At 39.4% G+C, this 15,528-nt stretch overlaps 1 protein-coding gene across 1 annotated transcript in view; it reads right to left on the bottom strand.

Moving 5' to 3' along the window:
- TMEFF1 (transmembrane protein with EGF like and two follistatin like domains 1) overlaps window positions 1-15,528 on the bottom strand; it is an 84,241-nt gene that overhangs the window by 51,894 nt on the left and 16,819 nt on the right. The window contains exon 2 of the mRNA XM_080819183.1: window positions 6,748-6,857. Within this exon, the coding sequence (XP_080675309.1) occupies window positions 6,748-6,857 (110 nt within the window). The remainder of the gene's footprint in view (window positions 1-6,747; window positions 6,858-15,528) is intronic.

The raw sequence follows: 15,528 nt of genomic DNA, 5'->3' as shown, positions 1-15,528 counted from the left end.
ACTACTGATAAATTCAGGAAAAAAGATATAATCCAGAGAACTCCAGGGAGAAGAACAAATTTGAAGAAAGAAAAAAGGGGAATAGTCATAGGTCCTCCTCTCTGTATATAACTCAAGTGTTTTGTTCTGGGTTTTCTGGGGGTTTTTTTGCAGATTTATTTATTTGAGAGAAAGCGAGGGAGAGCACAAGTGGGAGGGGCAGAAGGAAAGGGGGAGAGTCTTTTTTTTTTTTTAAGATTCTTTTTGTTTATTTGACATAGAGAGTAGGCAGAGTAGGCAGAGAGAGGTGGGGGGGGGGGCAGGCTCCCCGCGGAGCAGAGAGCCAGACGCGGGGCTCGATCCCAGGACCCTGAGATCATGACCTGACCTGAAGGCAGAGGCCTAACCCACCAAGCCACCCAGGTGCCCCAGGGGGAGAGTCTTAAGCAACCCCACACTTAGCATGGACCAAAACATGGGGCTCAATCTCACGACCCTGAGATAATGACCTCAGCCAAAACCAAGAGTCAGATGCTTAGCTGGCTGCGCTACCCCCATAACCCACGTTTTAAAGGAAAAATGCAATTTTGATCATTTTTCTCAGTACAAAATAAAAGTTGCTTTGTTTATATAATAGCTCTTATTAGCAGCCTGAAAAAACAATTTTAGACTTTATTTAAAATCCTGTTATTATCTTTTAAAATGTGTTTAAATTATATACCAGAAAGCTCATATTAACACTAAAAGCATGCTGAATCACAAGCAAGTTTTTTAAATGGAATTGAAAGATACTGCTAAAGCACTCAGCAGAGAAGTGTTTAATGGACATACGAGGTGATTTTTCTTCAACTGGCAATAACCTAACTCTAACTTGAACAGATTTATAAATTATAAGGAGGCAGAGTAGTCAAAGGAAGGTTCATTCAGCAGCAGGATCAAATCAGGCTGTAAGCCCTTAGGCAGTTTGCTCCTACAGGGCAAGCAACTTGTCTTCAAACATCTTTATATCCTCAGCGTCTAGCACTGAGCACAAAGCAAGCATTGGATAAATGTCTAGTGATCTCAACTCCCAACTTTTATGTCTCTTTCCTGCTTTGCCACCAGGTAAGAATGCTAGAGATTCAGACAGATCATGAGAGGATTTTCTAGCTGTCCAAATACATTAAAAAAGGTCCAAAAGGCTACTTTTTATAATCTTAGAGTTGCAGGGAAAGACTTTCAACTAATGAAAAGCAGAATCATAAAAACAAAAATAGAAAAATATGATATGAACATTCAAAATGTCTTGATATAAAAATTATTAAAAATGAAAATGACACTAACTTCTTTAACATTTTTGTAATCTGTATAAACTAAAAAGGAACGTAAGGCAAATATTTTGAGTGATTTAGCACTGAAAAGAGAAATGAAAACACCTACAATTGACTCTTAAACATGGGGGTTTGGCACCAAAAATTCATGCATAACCTGACTCTCCCAAATCTTAACTAATACCTACTGTTGACAAGAAGCCTTACCAATAACATAGTCAATTAACACATATTTGGTTTGTTACATGTATTATATGTTGTATTTTTACAATAAAATAGGCTAGAGAAAAGAAGATGGTATTTAAAAAATCATCTAAGGGACGCCTATGCAGCTCAGTTGGTTAAGCAGCTGCCTTCGGCTCGGGTCATGGCCCAGGGTCCTGGGATGGAGTCCTGCATCGGGCTCCTTGCTTAGCAGGGAGCCTGCTTCTCTCTCTGCCTCTGCCTGCCACTCTGCCTGCTTGTGCTCTCTCTCTCTGACAAATGAATGAATAAAATCTTTATATAGATAGATAGATAGAAGGGTAGATAGATAGAAAGAAAGAAAGAAGAAGAGGTTGCCTGGATGGCTCAGTTAAGCATCTGCCTTTGGTATAGGTCATGGTCCCAGGGTCCTGGGATCGAGTTCTACATCGTGTTCCCTGCTCAACAGGGAACCTGCTTCTCCCTCTACCCCTCCCCTTGCTTCTGCTTTCTCTCTCTCTCTCAAATGAATAAATAAAAATCTTAAAAAAAAAAAAAGAAAATCATATAAAAGAGAAAATATATTTACAGTACTGTACTATAATAAATCCATGTATAAGTAGACCCACACAGTTCAAGCCTGTGCAGTTCAAGATCAACTACATACACTTGTATAAAACATAATATTTCTAGAAAGTAATACAAAGTAACACATCTTGCCTTTGAGAAGAGCAATTAGTAATCTGGAGTGAAAGGAAGACATTTTTTCAATATATTATAGATCTTCTTATATAATGTTCAAGTTGTTTAATATTAGCATAGTACTCTTTTAAAAAACATAACAACAGTACCTACATCACAGGTTCTCATGAGAGTTTATGAGTTATAGAGGAATATATATATATATGTATATGTGTGTGTGTATGTGTGTATATATTTAGAACCATTAATGGATATAATGCTCAGTATAAGCAATATATAATATTAAATAGTACACTCTTATATAGTATCCACACATTCATACTCACATATATACATATGTCTACAAATCATACAAGGGAAAAAGAAAATACTCCAAAAAATGGGCAAAGAATATGAAATATTGATTCACACAAAAAAGTGGTCAATATATGGCACATTTTCAATTTCTCTAATAATCAAATGAAAAATTTTTTTAAGATTTTATTTATTTATTTGACAGACAGAGATCACAAGTAGCCAGAGAGGCAGGGGAAGGGGGAGAACAGGCTCCCTGCTGAGCAGAGAGCCCGATGTGAAGCTTGATCCCAGGACCCTGGGATCATGACCTGAGCCAAAGGCAGAGGCCTTAACCCACTGAGCCACCCAGGCATCCCAACAAATGAAAATTTTTTTTAATTTTATTTATTTATTTGACAGACAGAAATCACAAGCAAGCAGAGAGGCAGGCAGAGAGACGGAGAGGAGGAAGTAGGCTCCCTGTCAAGCAGAGAGCCCCATGAGGAACTCGATCCCAAGACCCTGAGATCAGGACCTGAGCCGAAGGCAGACACCTAATCCACTGAGCCACCCAGGTGTCCCAAAATGAAAATTTTTTTAAAAAAAATTTTTCCCTACAGATTCACAAAATTTAAAAGGATTGACAAAAATCCACTATCGGGAGGCCAAGGGGAAACAAACAGTCAGATATACTGATTGCTATTGGTAAGAATGTTATCTGCCCATGAGCATCCCACTGCTCAATGATTCCACATCAAAGAATTTAACCTAGAGAAATTTAAGACAGCTGGAAGAGGGAACAGCTTCAGTCTTCCCAATACAGAGGTGACTAAAACACCAATAAGAAACCCATAATCTTTCTGGCTTAAAAACCAAAGGACAGGGAGCCTGGGTGGCTCAGTGGGTTAAAGCCGCTGCCTTCAGCTCAGGTCATGATCCCAGTGTCCTGGGATCGAGCCCCGCATCGGGCTCTCTGCTCAGCAGGGAGCCTGCTTCCTCCCTTCTCTCTCTGCCTGCCTCTCTCTGCCTACTTGTGATCTGTCTGTCAAATAAATAAATAAAATCTTTAAAAAAAAAAAAAAAAAAAAAACAAAGGACAGAGTTCAAGGCAACCTCAGAGCCACTAAAAAGAGAGAGAAAACCTCAGAAAGGAGAGAGTCAGAAGGGACTCTGAGATTCTGTATATAAATTCCTATCAAATGTCTGGCTGACTCCCAAACCACTCATGGGATATATTCCAAGTAGCCCAACTAAGGTTAAAAGTAATGAATTAATATTCGTGTTGCTTCCCACAACAGGGAAACAGCATTCTGTAGTTTGAGTTCAGCCAACTTAACTGTTTCAAAAGTAACAATACTCTTCAGGGGAACATGACAGAATTCAAACACTAAAACATATCATTGACATGTTAGGATAAATTCAAAATTACTCTAATACAAGGAAAAAGGAAAACAACCCATTCTCAAATGAAAAATCAACAGAGATGATCCCTGAGATGTTTCAGCTGAAAGTAGCAGAGATTTTAAAGCAGCAATAGTATCTATACTCAGGGAAATTATGCTTGTAATGAACAAAAAGACAGGAAATCTCAGTCAAGAAATCAAAACTAGAGGGGTGCCTGGGTGGCACAGTCAGCTGAGCGTCTGACTCTTGGTTTCAGCTCAGGTCATGATCTTAGTGTCGTAAGTTTGAGTCCTGCATCAGGCTCCACGCTCAGTGCAGAGTCTGCTTGAGATTCTCTCTCCCTCTCTTTCTGGCCCTCCCACCAACCATTGTTCTCTCTCTAAAATAAATTTAAAAATCTTAAAAAAAGTCAAAACTATAAAGTCTAGAAATAAAATACCTGAGAGGTGCCTAGGTGGACTCAGTTAAGCATCCCGCTCTTGATTTCAGCTCGAATCATGATCTCAGGGTTATGGGATTGAGCCCTGCATTGGGCTCTGCACTGGGTGTGGAGCCTGCTTAAGATTCTCTCTCTCTCTCTCTTCCCTTTCTCTGCCCCTCCCAGCCCCTCACCCTGCAAAAAAAAAAAAAAAAAATCTAAAAATAAAAACTCACTGGACGGACTGAATGGAGAGGACAAAAGAAGGGATTAAGGAACCTAAAAAATTACCTAATGTGAAGAACAGAAACAAGAAAACTCCATGAGGGTTGAGTTACACGATGTACACCAATAACTTCTTTTAAGGAAAGAAGCCCGCTTTAGCTGTTATCCCTTTTATGAGGATTTGGGGTGCAGGCAGGGAAGCCAGACACAACACACTAGCCAGAACGTTCATTGCATGAGTAACCATGTAGGGGTGGGCACAAGGTCAGCTGAAGCCATGTCAAAGGTGACTATTGTAACAGTGGATTGTAAAGTCCCTTTTGACTATGAAGAGCTTGTCCAGATAGACAGTAGTGTAACCCCCTACTCTTCCTCTGATAGTTCATAGTTTTCAAAGAGATTTCATATGCAAGTTCTCTGATTCTGATTCTCATTACAATATCATAAAAAAGGAGAGAAAACATGCCTTCTTTTCAGATGGATCATACGGGAACTTCCTGAGGTTACAGGGTTACTAGAAATACTGACTGTCCTATGCTTTTGTCCCTACTCTCTGTACCATTTCCTTCTCTTAAAATCCAAAATGGTGGGCACAATTAGAATAAGATCACAAGTGGAAAAAATTTCAGTATCTTCTTTGTTTCGTCTCAAATGCTGAATCAGGAACCAGATCCTGAACAATATTCTGAAGCCAGATAATTTAATTACAGCAAATAAAAAAAGAAAAATTGAATGTAACACATTTCACATCCTTTCTCTTTAGTTTTTTGTTTTGTTTTGTTTTAAGAAACAGAATTACAACTTAAAAGAGCATCTGAAAAGCGAAGATGTTAGTTTGAGGTTTCCCTCTAGTTTATCTCTAACCCTGGCCTATCCTGAGGCACCAAGTCAGCCATGTTCTTTGGCCTAAAAAAATGAGACACCAGCAGATAAAAATGGAAGGGAAGGGCGCCTGGGTGGCTCAGTGGTTTGAGCCGCTGCCTTCGGCTCGGGTCATGATCTCAGGGTCCTGGGATCGAGTCCCGCATCGGGCTCTCTGCTCGGCGGGGAGCCTGCTTCCCTCTCTCACTCTCTCTGCCTGCCTCTCTGCCTACTTGTGATCTCTCTCTGTCAAATAAATAAATAAAATCTTTAAAAAAAAAAAAAATAAAAAATAAAAAAAAATAAAAATAAAAAAAAAAAAAAAAAAAAAATGGAAGGGAAGACCATAACTCATAAAGAAATTGAATTACCATGTTGTATACCTGAAACTAATGTAACATTGTAGGTCAACTATACTTAAAAAAAATTTAGGGGTGCCTAGGTGGCTCAGTCAGCTAAGTATCTGCTTTTGGTTCAGGTCATGATCCCAGGATGCTGGGATCAAGCCCCCCATAGGGCTCCATGCTCACTGGGAGGAATGCTTCTCCTTCTTCCTCTGCTGCTCCCCCTGTCTATGCGCTCACTCTCTCTCTCTCAAATAAATTAAATTAACTTAAAAGAAGAATAAAAAATTTAGGGGCGCCTGGGTGGCTCAGTGGGTTAAGCCTCTGCCTTTGGCTCAGGTCATGATCTCAGGGTTCTGGGATCAAGCCCTGCATCGGGCTCCCTGCTTCCCCCTCCCCCTCTACCTGCCTCTCTGCCTACTTGTGATCTCTATCAAATAAATAAATAAAATCTTAAAAAAAAAAGAATAAAAAATGTAAAAAATAAATTTAATGGATGGGAAAAAACTACAAAAGAAGGAAAGGGGAAAAAAGCCAACGGCGGGGGGCGGGGGGGGCAGAGGGAGAGAATCTCAAGCAGACTCCCTGCTGAGCATGCATGGAGACCAACATGGGGCTCTCGATCCCATGATCCTGAGATCATGATTCAATATAGTCTATAAGGAGTCTATAAGGATTTCTGAACTGAAATCAAGAGTCAGATGTTCAACCAACTGAGCCACCCAGGTGCCCCCCCAAAACATCAACATTTTAAATAAGAGATTCGATTCCTTTCAGTAACAATTAGAACTTACATTTGAGTAGAACTTTAATATTTTTTCAAATCATCTTCTCATCTATTATTGCCAATCTGTCCTCTTAACTCAAGAAAAGAAGCATGGAAGGTAGAAATAATAGTACTTCATCTGACAAAAGAAAAATCAATGGGCTGTGAACCCAACTTCTTTCAGGGTTCAAGGTTTTTTGAGCTTTTTAATTTGAAGAATGCAGAACAATAAAATATTAAAAATGTAAAAATTTTTCAAAGTAGATTTGGTTTCCTCACCTGAAATTGACATGCACATTTCAAACTGTCCCCATCTTCTTTACACACTCCTCCATATTTACATGACGATTCATCACAAACTCTTACATCAGACTCCCTCACATTTAATTCTGAAAAAGAAGGAAAAAAATGTTTCATGTCATTTTGTACTCAAATGTACATATATAAAAGGGGGGAAAAATCCTTAAAATGTGCTGATCACCTCATTCACAAGTATAATAATAAGACATAACATATAAAAATCAAGTCCCATAGGACACAAAATGTTCAGAATTCCCCAAGGAGACTCTTGCAGAATAGTATGCCTAATAGTAACCCAAATGAAAATAAAACTCAAAATTTCAGGATTTCACAGAATTCCCAAAGGTAAATCTATAGAATTTTTCTATTTGGCCTGCCAAGAGCTTAAGACAGCTTCCCTACTATTGTCTTATTATCTTAGATTATCTTTTTTCTTTTTTATAGATTTTTAAAAAAATAATCTCTATATCCAACATGCAGCTCGAACACATGACCCCCAAATCAAGAGTTGCGTGCTCTATTTCATATAATAGATAATTTCATATAATAGATAAATATGGAGCATTTGCATGCACAGAATTAAAAATTGTACTCTTAAAATTTTTAAATGACTCATTTAATTCTACTCTATCACAGGAAGCAGAGCCAATCAACAGTACTAGCATTCTGTGGTCATTTCATTCCTGCGCCAAGACCATTGGTCTTGCTCTGGAACTACCAAATTAAGCTTTCTAGAATCACACTGAATTGAATGAAAACCACTATAAGGCAATTTTTATATCCACCTATGTGGAATGAGAGAGATAACAACAAACAATAAAATGACAGCAACAATAGCAAAGAAGAAACAAATGATTGTTTAAAAAAACCTAGCCCATTGTAGAGGTGAACAAATGTGTGGGAACAGGAAGGCCTGAGTTAGCTTCTGACCGTGTTGCTCAGTAGCTGAGGGACTCCAGGGAGGGCGCAAACTTTCCTACAGCTCAGGATCATGATGAGGTCTTGGCAAACAGATCTGAGGGAACATTTCTCCAGCAATCGCGCATCCCTGATTGTTTTCTAGTTCTAGATTTCAAAGCAGAACCCACTGGACTGAGTCAAGAAGGTTCTCTATCTCATGACTAGTAACATTTCTTTGCCTTTCTCTGCCCCCATTTGTTCTCACTGCTCTACTGTGGTATCTTGGGTCTCCTACTCCTCCCAGCTGATCCTCTGAGGGACTGGCATTCAAGTACCTAAATACCCAGGGAGTTGAGTCAACAGTAATTATCTGGGGGCACCTGGGTGGCTCAGCGGGTTAAGCCTCTGCCTTCAACTCAGGTCATGCATAATCTCAGGGTCCTGGGATTGAGTCCTGCAGCAGCTCTCTGCCGAGCAGAGAGCCTGCTTCCTCCTCTCTCTCTCTCTGCCTGCCTCTCTGCCTACTTGGGATCCCTGTCAAATAAATAAATAAAATCTTTAAAAAAAAAAAAAAAAGGTAATTATCTGAATAACCACTTTCAACCAAGCACTGCACTGGGTGAAGGATACATCTATGTAACTATAGTTTACAAAATTTTTCTTTCCCTTAAATGAAACTCAAGTGTTTGGAAAAAAAAAAAAAAAAAAGACAAGAGCTGAAAGGTAACATGAAACTATTAGAGCTATTTTGTTGTTCTCATTGTTTCACAAACTATTTCAGGCAGATGCTCATCTTTTGATTCCTTTTGCCTTGGCCATTTGGCTAGGGGGCTCTATGCTCTTGGTTTCCCATATATTCCAATTTCTGCTCAGGCACCTTCTCCCCCTTGATGACTTGCATTAGCACTTAAGGCTCAATCCCAAGCATGGAGTTTGCTTTTTTCCTTCTATCTACCTACATTCCTACTAGGAACTTACACAAAGTCCAGTTCCAATTACTGTCTAATGTATGTACATCTTGAAACTCAAGGAAGATTAACTAAGTATTAATAAAGAACTGCTCAGGAGAAGAGAATAAGAGTGCATAATATCTTTTTTCAACCATAGGCATAGCCAATTTTAGGGGTCATAGAAATAAAAACAAATGTACAATTCAAGAAATAAAATTTAGTGCATTTCTCCTCCTTTGTAGCCTTAAAGTTTACACTGGGTTCCAACAGAATCAGACATATAAAACAAGAATAAGTAAAGTTTTTATTCTACTTCTGGGCCAAGATCATGCTCTGAGTTGCTCTGACTTATGACTTGGGCTTGAGATTCTTTGAGGTATGTTTTACCTATTGTATTTTTAAAGTATAATGGGATTGCAGTCTAGAACCGAAATCATCCCTGCCACTAAGATTCACCTATCTCCGGAGACTGAGAGTTGTTAAAGCATCTGTTTGCATGAGGTTACACTAAGAAACATTTTGGGACAATAATCACACTTACTAAAGAGAGACAGAGAAGCCTGGCACAATAACCAAAGCTTGAACAGGAGGAGGGGTCACATGCACAGGTTGGTTGGTGTCTATCACCTGGACTGCTCCCCCAGCCCAGACCCGAGAGATCATAACAGAAGAGCTACAGTGAGAAACTAAATAACAGCTTTCACCTAAAGCTTTGAAGCAACAAGATTAAAGAGCTCTGCTTTGATGTCCACACAACAAGATATAATAGCGGGGGAGAAAAGAGGCTGGGATACCTCAACAACCCCAGTTCAGCATTATACCTGGCAGGACAGCTCAAGGGCAAGGAGATAATCAGGCACAAAGATACCCCTCTGTTATCTAGGGACAGCAAACATGGCAGAAGAAAAAGACATGCTATGTGGCAGTGGCCAGAATACATTAGTGAGCCCACATGAAACACCCTTTGGTGACTCCAAGAATAAACAATCTGGGGGGGGGCAATTTGGGGGAGCTAGCAGTTCTACATTAATAGGTAAGAGTAAAAGTCATGAAATTCTGATTACACTGGTTATTAGTCATGTCTTATTTTATGCCTATCCGGTTATTAAATTCATGCTATTTTCATGTGTATTAATGTGTTAAATGTGATTATTTAGTTGATCAGGAAACAATTAAGTATCTACTATATATCTAATACTATGCTAAGAAACTGGGACACGCAGAAAAATAAATAACAGAGAGCCTATGATCTTGCTAACATATGGAACAATTAGTGATGAATTCAAGATAGTCTATAAGGAGAAAATGTTGTTGTACATGCTATGCTTACTCTAGGAATTTCAAGAAGTAGGAGATAAAAATGGATTTGAAGCAGACGATGCAGTGTCAATGATGGCAAGACTCGCTTTGACTTTGAAAAATTAATAAAACTTTTTGGCTGATTATAAAACTGATATAGGATTAAAAAAACTAGTATAGGATCACTATACAGAATTTAGAAACAACATTTAAAAGTAAAGAACGTTTTAGGGGCACCTGGGTGACTCAGTCGGTTAAGCACCTGCCTTCAGCGAACATCATGATCTCGGGGTCCTATGGATCAAGCCCCACATGGGGCTCCCTGCTCAGTGGGGAGTCTACTTCTCCCCCTCCCTCTGCCCCTCTCCCTTCCCCGGCTCACGCACAGGCACACATGCACTTTCTCTCTCTCTCAAATAAAATCTTTTTAAAAAATAAAAATAAAAATAAAGAATGTTTTCATTGCCCATAACATGTAATACTGAAAGAGAATGTTCTTAACTAGAAAAATAATTTAAGTGAAAGTAGAGACACAGTAAATAAATAGTACACATAAATACAAATATTGGTGGTTCCTTAACCATGCCCCTTATGAAAACGGGTGTCCTGAAGTGTACCTTCATTAAAATCAAATAAGAATTTCATTTTCTCATTTGCAAGGGGGAAAAAAAGTTAATGTCAAGAGTTTTCTCATTTTTAAAGTTTTTTCCACATACTTCTTAAACCTTCAATATTTGAGATTACTTCCTTGCTAGCTATCAACAAAACTAATGTTCCACAAGTAAATAAAGAATATTAATAGGAAAATTCCAAGCATTTTATGAGAACAAAAGATCATGAATGTCACAAGCTCATGAATGTACATTTTAAATTGTTTTGTTACTGTGGCAGTCACAGCTAATTTTCTACCTTGGATCTGTTCTTACTTCGTAAGAGAACCCCAGTTTTGTTCAGAGAAGCAAGATGCTCAGCTAAATTATCTGTATTTCCCAGACCCCCTTGCGATGGACCACAGTTTATACATAATCACTGTCCCTTCCTCCTTCATTCTTCCACTCTCTGTCTTTCCTGGAGAGTAAAACCCTTGCCTAAGGTTGTAGCGGCCATCTTATAAACACAAAGATGACAGCAACAAGCTACAGATGGTAGACCAGAAGGACAAGAGCAAGAGTGTGGAAAGAGAACTATAAAATCATCACACCTACCCTGGATTTCATGCATTCAGACTCACTGTCATAGCAAATAAACAAACACCTAAGTAAATAAAGCCCTTATCATTTAATCCACTATTGGTCAGGTCACTGATACATATAATAAAACATAAACCTGACATATTGATTGCACAAAAATTTAATTAAGATAAATATTTCTGAGCATAAGTCTTTAATTTGGTGCTACATCTCTGTCCACGTGATACATTTAGCAAGAGCATCGTGACCTCCTGGTATTCTTAGTTCTCTCACAAATTTGAAAACCAGCGCCCTAGCTCAAACTCAGTACAGAAGGAATTCTATTTTGGGACCATCTTCTGAATGTTATTTCTTTTCAAGTATTCAATATAGTACCAGGCATCAAGAGGGCACTCTATTACCTGTCAATGATGATGATGATTACACAGCTGCCTTCCTGAACCCAAAATGGAAACTCAGCAAAACAGATGAGCCATTACTAAGGCCTTCAAAAATCAACTCTCCAAACAGAAATAATTTACACAAAGAAGCACTCAGAACAGTGGCTCACAACAAAAATATTTTGCTCTGGTTGCAAATGCGCCCATCACACAATTTTCTAAATGTAAAACTTGTCTCCATGTTCACTAAATCTCAAAGCTGGGAAACAATATGCACCCATGGAAGGAACCCTACTGACTGAACCTGAGATGCCCCAATCCCCAACTTTCAGCAACACTAGGTTCGGGCTACAGTTCAAAATGAAACTCAGAGACTTTTCTACCACCCCTCCATTAAACAGAAAGGGAATCTTATGAGATAGCTAACACCAATGGAGAGCCAAAAGTGAAAAAACTTTGCATGTTGTTACAACAGAATTCAGGACTTCTCAACCTCAACACTACTGACATCTTGAGTTAGATAGTTCTTTGATGCATGGGGCTATCCTGTTCACTGGAGGATATTTAGCAACATCTCTGGCCTCTATCCACTAGATGTCAGCAGGACCATCCCCCATGTCCACTGAGGAGTAAATCACCCTCTGCTGAGAACCACTCTCAAAGAAGACCAAAGGGGCGCCTGGGTGGCTCAGTTGTTAAGCGTCTACCTCCAGCTCAGGTCATGATCCCAGGGTCCTGGGATGGAGGCCCGCATGAGGCTCCCTGCTCAGCAGGAAGCCTGCCTCTCCCTCTCCCACTCCCCCTGCTTGTGTTCCCTCTCTTGCTGTGTGTCTCTGTCAAATAAATAAATAAAATCTTAAAAAAAAAAAAAAAAAACACCTGGATGGCTCAGTGGGTTAAGCCTCTGCCTTCGGCTCAGGTCATGATCTCAGGGTCCTGGGATACAGCCCCACATCAGGCTCTCTGCTCAGCAGGGAGCCTGCTTCTCCCTCTCTCTGCCTGTCTCTCTGCTTACTTGTGATCTCTGTCTGTCAAATAAATAAATATTTTTTAAAAAATAAAAAAAAAACAAACAAACAAAGATGACCAAAGCCTTGATTAAAGTTTAATTCTCTAACATAATCACTATAAAGAAAATGAGTCACACATCAGTCTCCAAGATCTCTGCACATGACCACGGCTAGTTTTCATTTCAATAGAAGGATCCTAATATATTGCAATCAAATTTATGTCAAGTCCTGGCTCAGAGTGAGTGTCCCTCCTTTAATAATGCCTCAACCTGTAGCGAGCCTGGCTTCCTCCCACTTCCTATCAAAATTCTGCCAAAGGTCAACAGAAGCCCTATTTTAAAGATTTTATGACTTTTTTCTTGGCCTTCCAACTCTGTTATGGGCTTTTCCACAGGAGCTGATTACTCCTGGCCTCCCCTTCCAACCTAATAATCTTGATTATTCCCCCAGCTCTCTGACCACTTCTCATTTAGTCACTCCTTTGCCCTTCTCTTACTGCTCAGTCCATGTCCACAGCACTCAGAGAACTTCACTCCAACTTAACCAACTCTCCAGGGAAACCAAAGTATGCTCTTCTATGTAAAACATACCAACCAAAGCCCAAGGCACAATGAATCTCCAAGGCTACTAGGCCACTCTCTACAACACTCTTCAGGATTTTAGCTCCAACCAGGGGAGCTACTCTTGTGCTTCAACCAGTCCATGTATTTGTTATTGGAATTACATGGTTTCAACATTTCACAGAATGAAAATAAACTGTTATGAAAACAAAACTGAATGCTATGGAAAGACTTAAGGTGATCCACTTTGAAAAAGATGCTACTGTATTACATACAGGCAAGAGAAAAATCTAGAATTCTGCACCCACTGGTCTTTACGTTCCCTTTTAAAGAGATTAAAACTGGTATTTGTAACCAACGTATGCTTGTTCAAGAAAGGAAATTCCAACTACTCTCAAAGAAAAATTCTGGGCTCCCTTTCAAAATGGTGTTTAATAGGGGTGACTGGGTGGCTCAGTCAGTTAAGTGTTCAACACTTGATTTTGGCTCAGGTCATGATTTTAGGGTTGTGGGATCGAGCTCCTTGCTAGGCTTACAGTCTGCTTAAGATTCTCTCTCTCTCTCGGGCGCCTGGGTGGCTCAGTGGGTTAAGCCTCTGCCTTCGGCTCGGGTCATGATCTCAGGATCCTGGGATAGAGTCCCGCATATGGCTCTCTGCTCAGCAGGGAGCCTGCTTCCCTCTCTCTCTCTGCCTGCCTCTCTGCCTACTTGTGATCTCTGTCAAATAAATAAATAAAATCTTAAAAAAAAAAAAAAGATTCTCTCTCTCCCCCCTGCCCCCTCCACCCCTGCTCTCTCCCTAAAAATAAAAAAATAATTTTAAACCAAAATAGTACTCAATAAATCTATATGTTTATGTTTATAAGTTCCAATAAAATGCTACATGCATTTATAATTTATTTTTGTGACTCCCCACTTTAAATAACTTTCTTGATTAAACAACTAACTACAAGAATCTTAAGGCACCAAGACAAGAGAGCTCCTATGTATAAAAACATTCTGCCCTCAGCCATCCCACTGTGTCCTCTTGTCTTGCTTCATCTCTCTCAGCATTCTCATCCACTTACATCACTTCAAGTCTTTAAACCTGCTTTTCCCCAACCTTATCAAACCCATCTCATCTGCCATTTCCAGCCCTCAGAGCACTGCAGGGGGAAAGTCCTATAATGAATGCAAAGTACTTATCAACATACGTGAATCTTTAGTTCATCTTTAGTTGATTTCTTATTGACTACCCATAGGACATGTCCCAACTCTTCACCTTGTTCTTAGCTCTTACAATAACCTCATTTCAATGGGTTTATACACATGTCTAGATGTTAACAGTATTTGGGAAAACCTTCCTTTTTTTAGAAAAATACACCAATCCAAACTGACAGGACCCCAGTCTCTACACTAGAAAACAGCAGAAATATTTGAAATATTTAAATATTTAAAATATCCCACACTGGGGCGCCTGGGTGGCTCAGTCATTAAGCTTTTGGCTCAGGTCATGATCCCAAGGTCCTGGGACTGAGTCCAGCATGAGGCTCCCTGCTCAGTGGGAAGCCTGCTTCTCCCACTCCCCCCTGCTTGTGTTCCTTTTCTCACTGTGTCTCTATCAAATAAATAAGTAAAATCATTAAGAAATAATTTAAAAAAATAAATATATAAAATAAAATATCCCATACCAGAAAATGGTGTGGTACAGCCAAGGAATACTGTAGAGCTATTTAAAAAGTTGTATATAATATGGGGCAATATGGAAATATCCTTATAAATGTCAAATGAAAAAGTGGAAAACAAAACTATACACATGTACTAAGATTATGTATAAAAAACACATACAGGAAAATCCAGCCAGAAAAAAAACTAAAATGGTAAAGGTACTGTGTTTACTCCAATTGAACAATGGATGATTCCCTCCTCTTTTCAAGTTTCTATACTGGTTATAATTAATGGGGGCTGGGAGGGAATGTGATTTCAAACACAATCCCAGAGACAGTTTGCTATATAATGGACTAAGCCCTCGTTTGAGGGTCAACAAGGGCCAGGTTCACATGCCACTTCTTCACCTTTTAGAATAACACCTTCTGGGGCACCTGGGTGGCTCAGTGGGTTAGGCCTCTGCCTTTGGCTCAGGTCATGATCTCAGGGTCTTGGAATCAAGCCCCACATTGGGCTCTCTGCTCAGCAGGAAGCCTGCTTCTCCCCCGATCTCTCTCTGCCTGCCTCTCTGCCTACTTGTGATCTCTGTCTGTCAAATAAATAAATAAAATCTTTAAAAAAAAAAAAAGAATAACACCTTTCCTTCCCAAGATATTGTAATGATTAGATGTGTTCTAAAAAGCAACAGTGCCCAGACTAAGAAGGTACACAATAAAAATTTATTTTCTTTCTTTCTCCAGATCAATCTAAGGGACACATTTAATGATACAAATCACTGAAAATACATTTCAGGGTAAAAATCAAACAGTAGATTTAGTCAATGT

This window comes from Martes martes (assembly GCF_963455335.1).
Source record: "Martes martes genome assembly, chromosome: 12".
Lineage (NCBI taxonomy): Eukaryota > Metazoa > Chordata > Mammalia > Carnivora > Mustelidae > Martes > Martes martes.
Note: the sequence above shows the minus strand (reverse complement) of the source record. Positions and strands in the feature narration are given on the sequence as shown.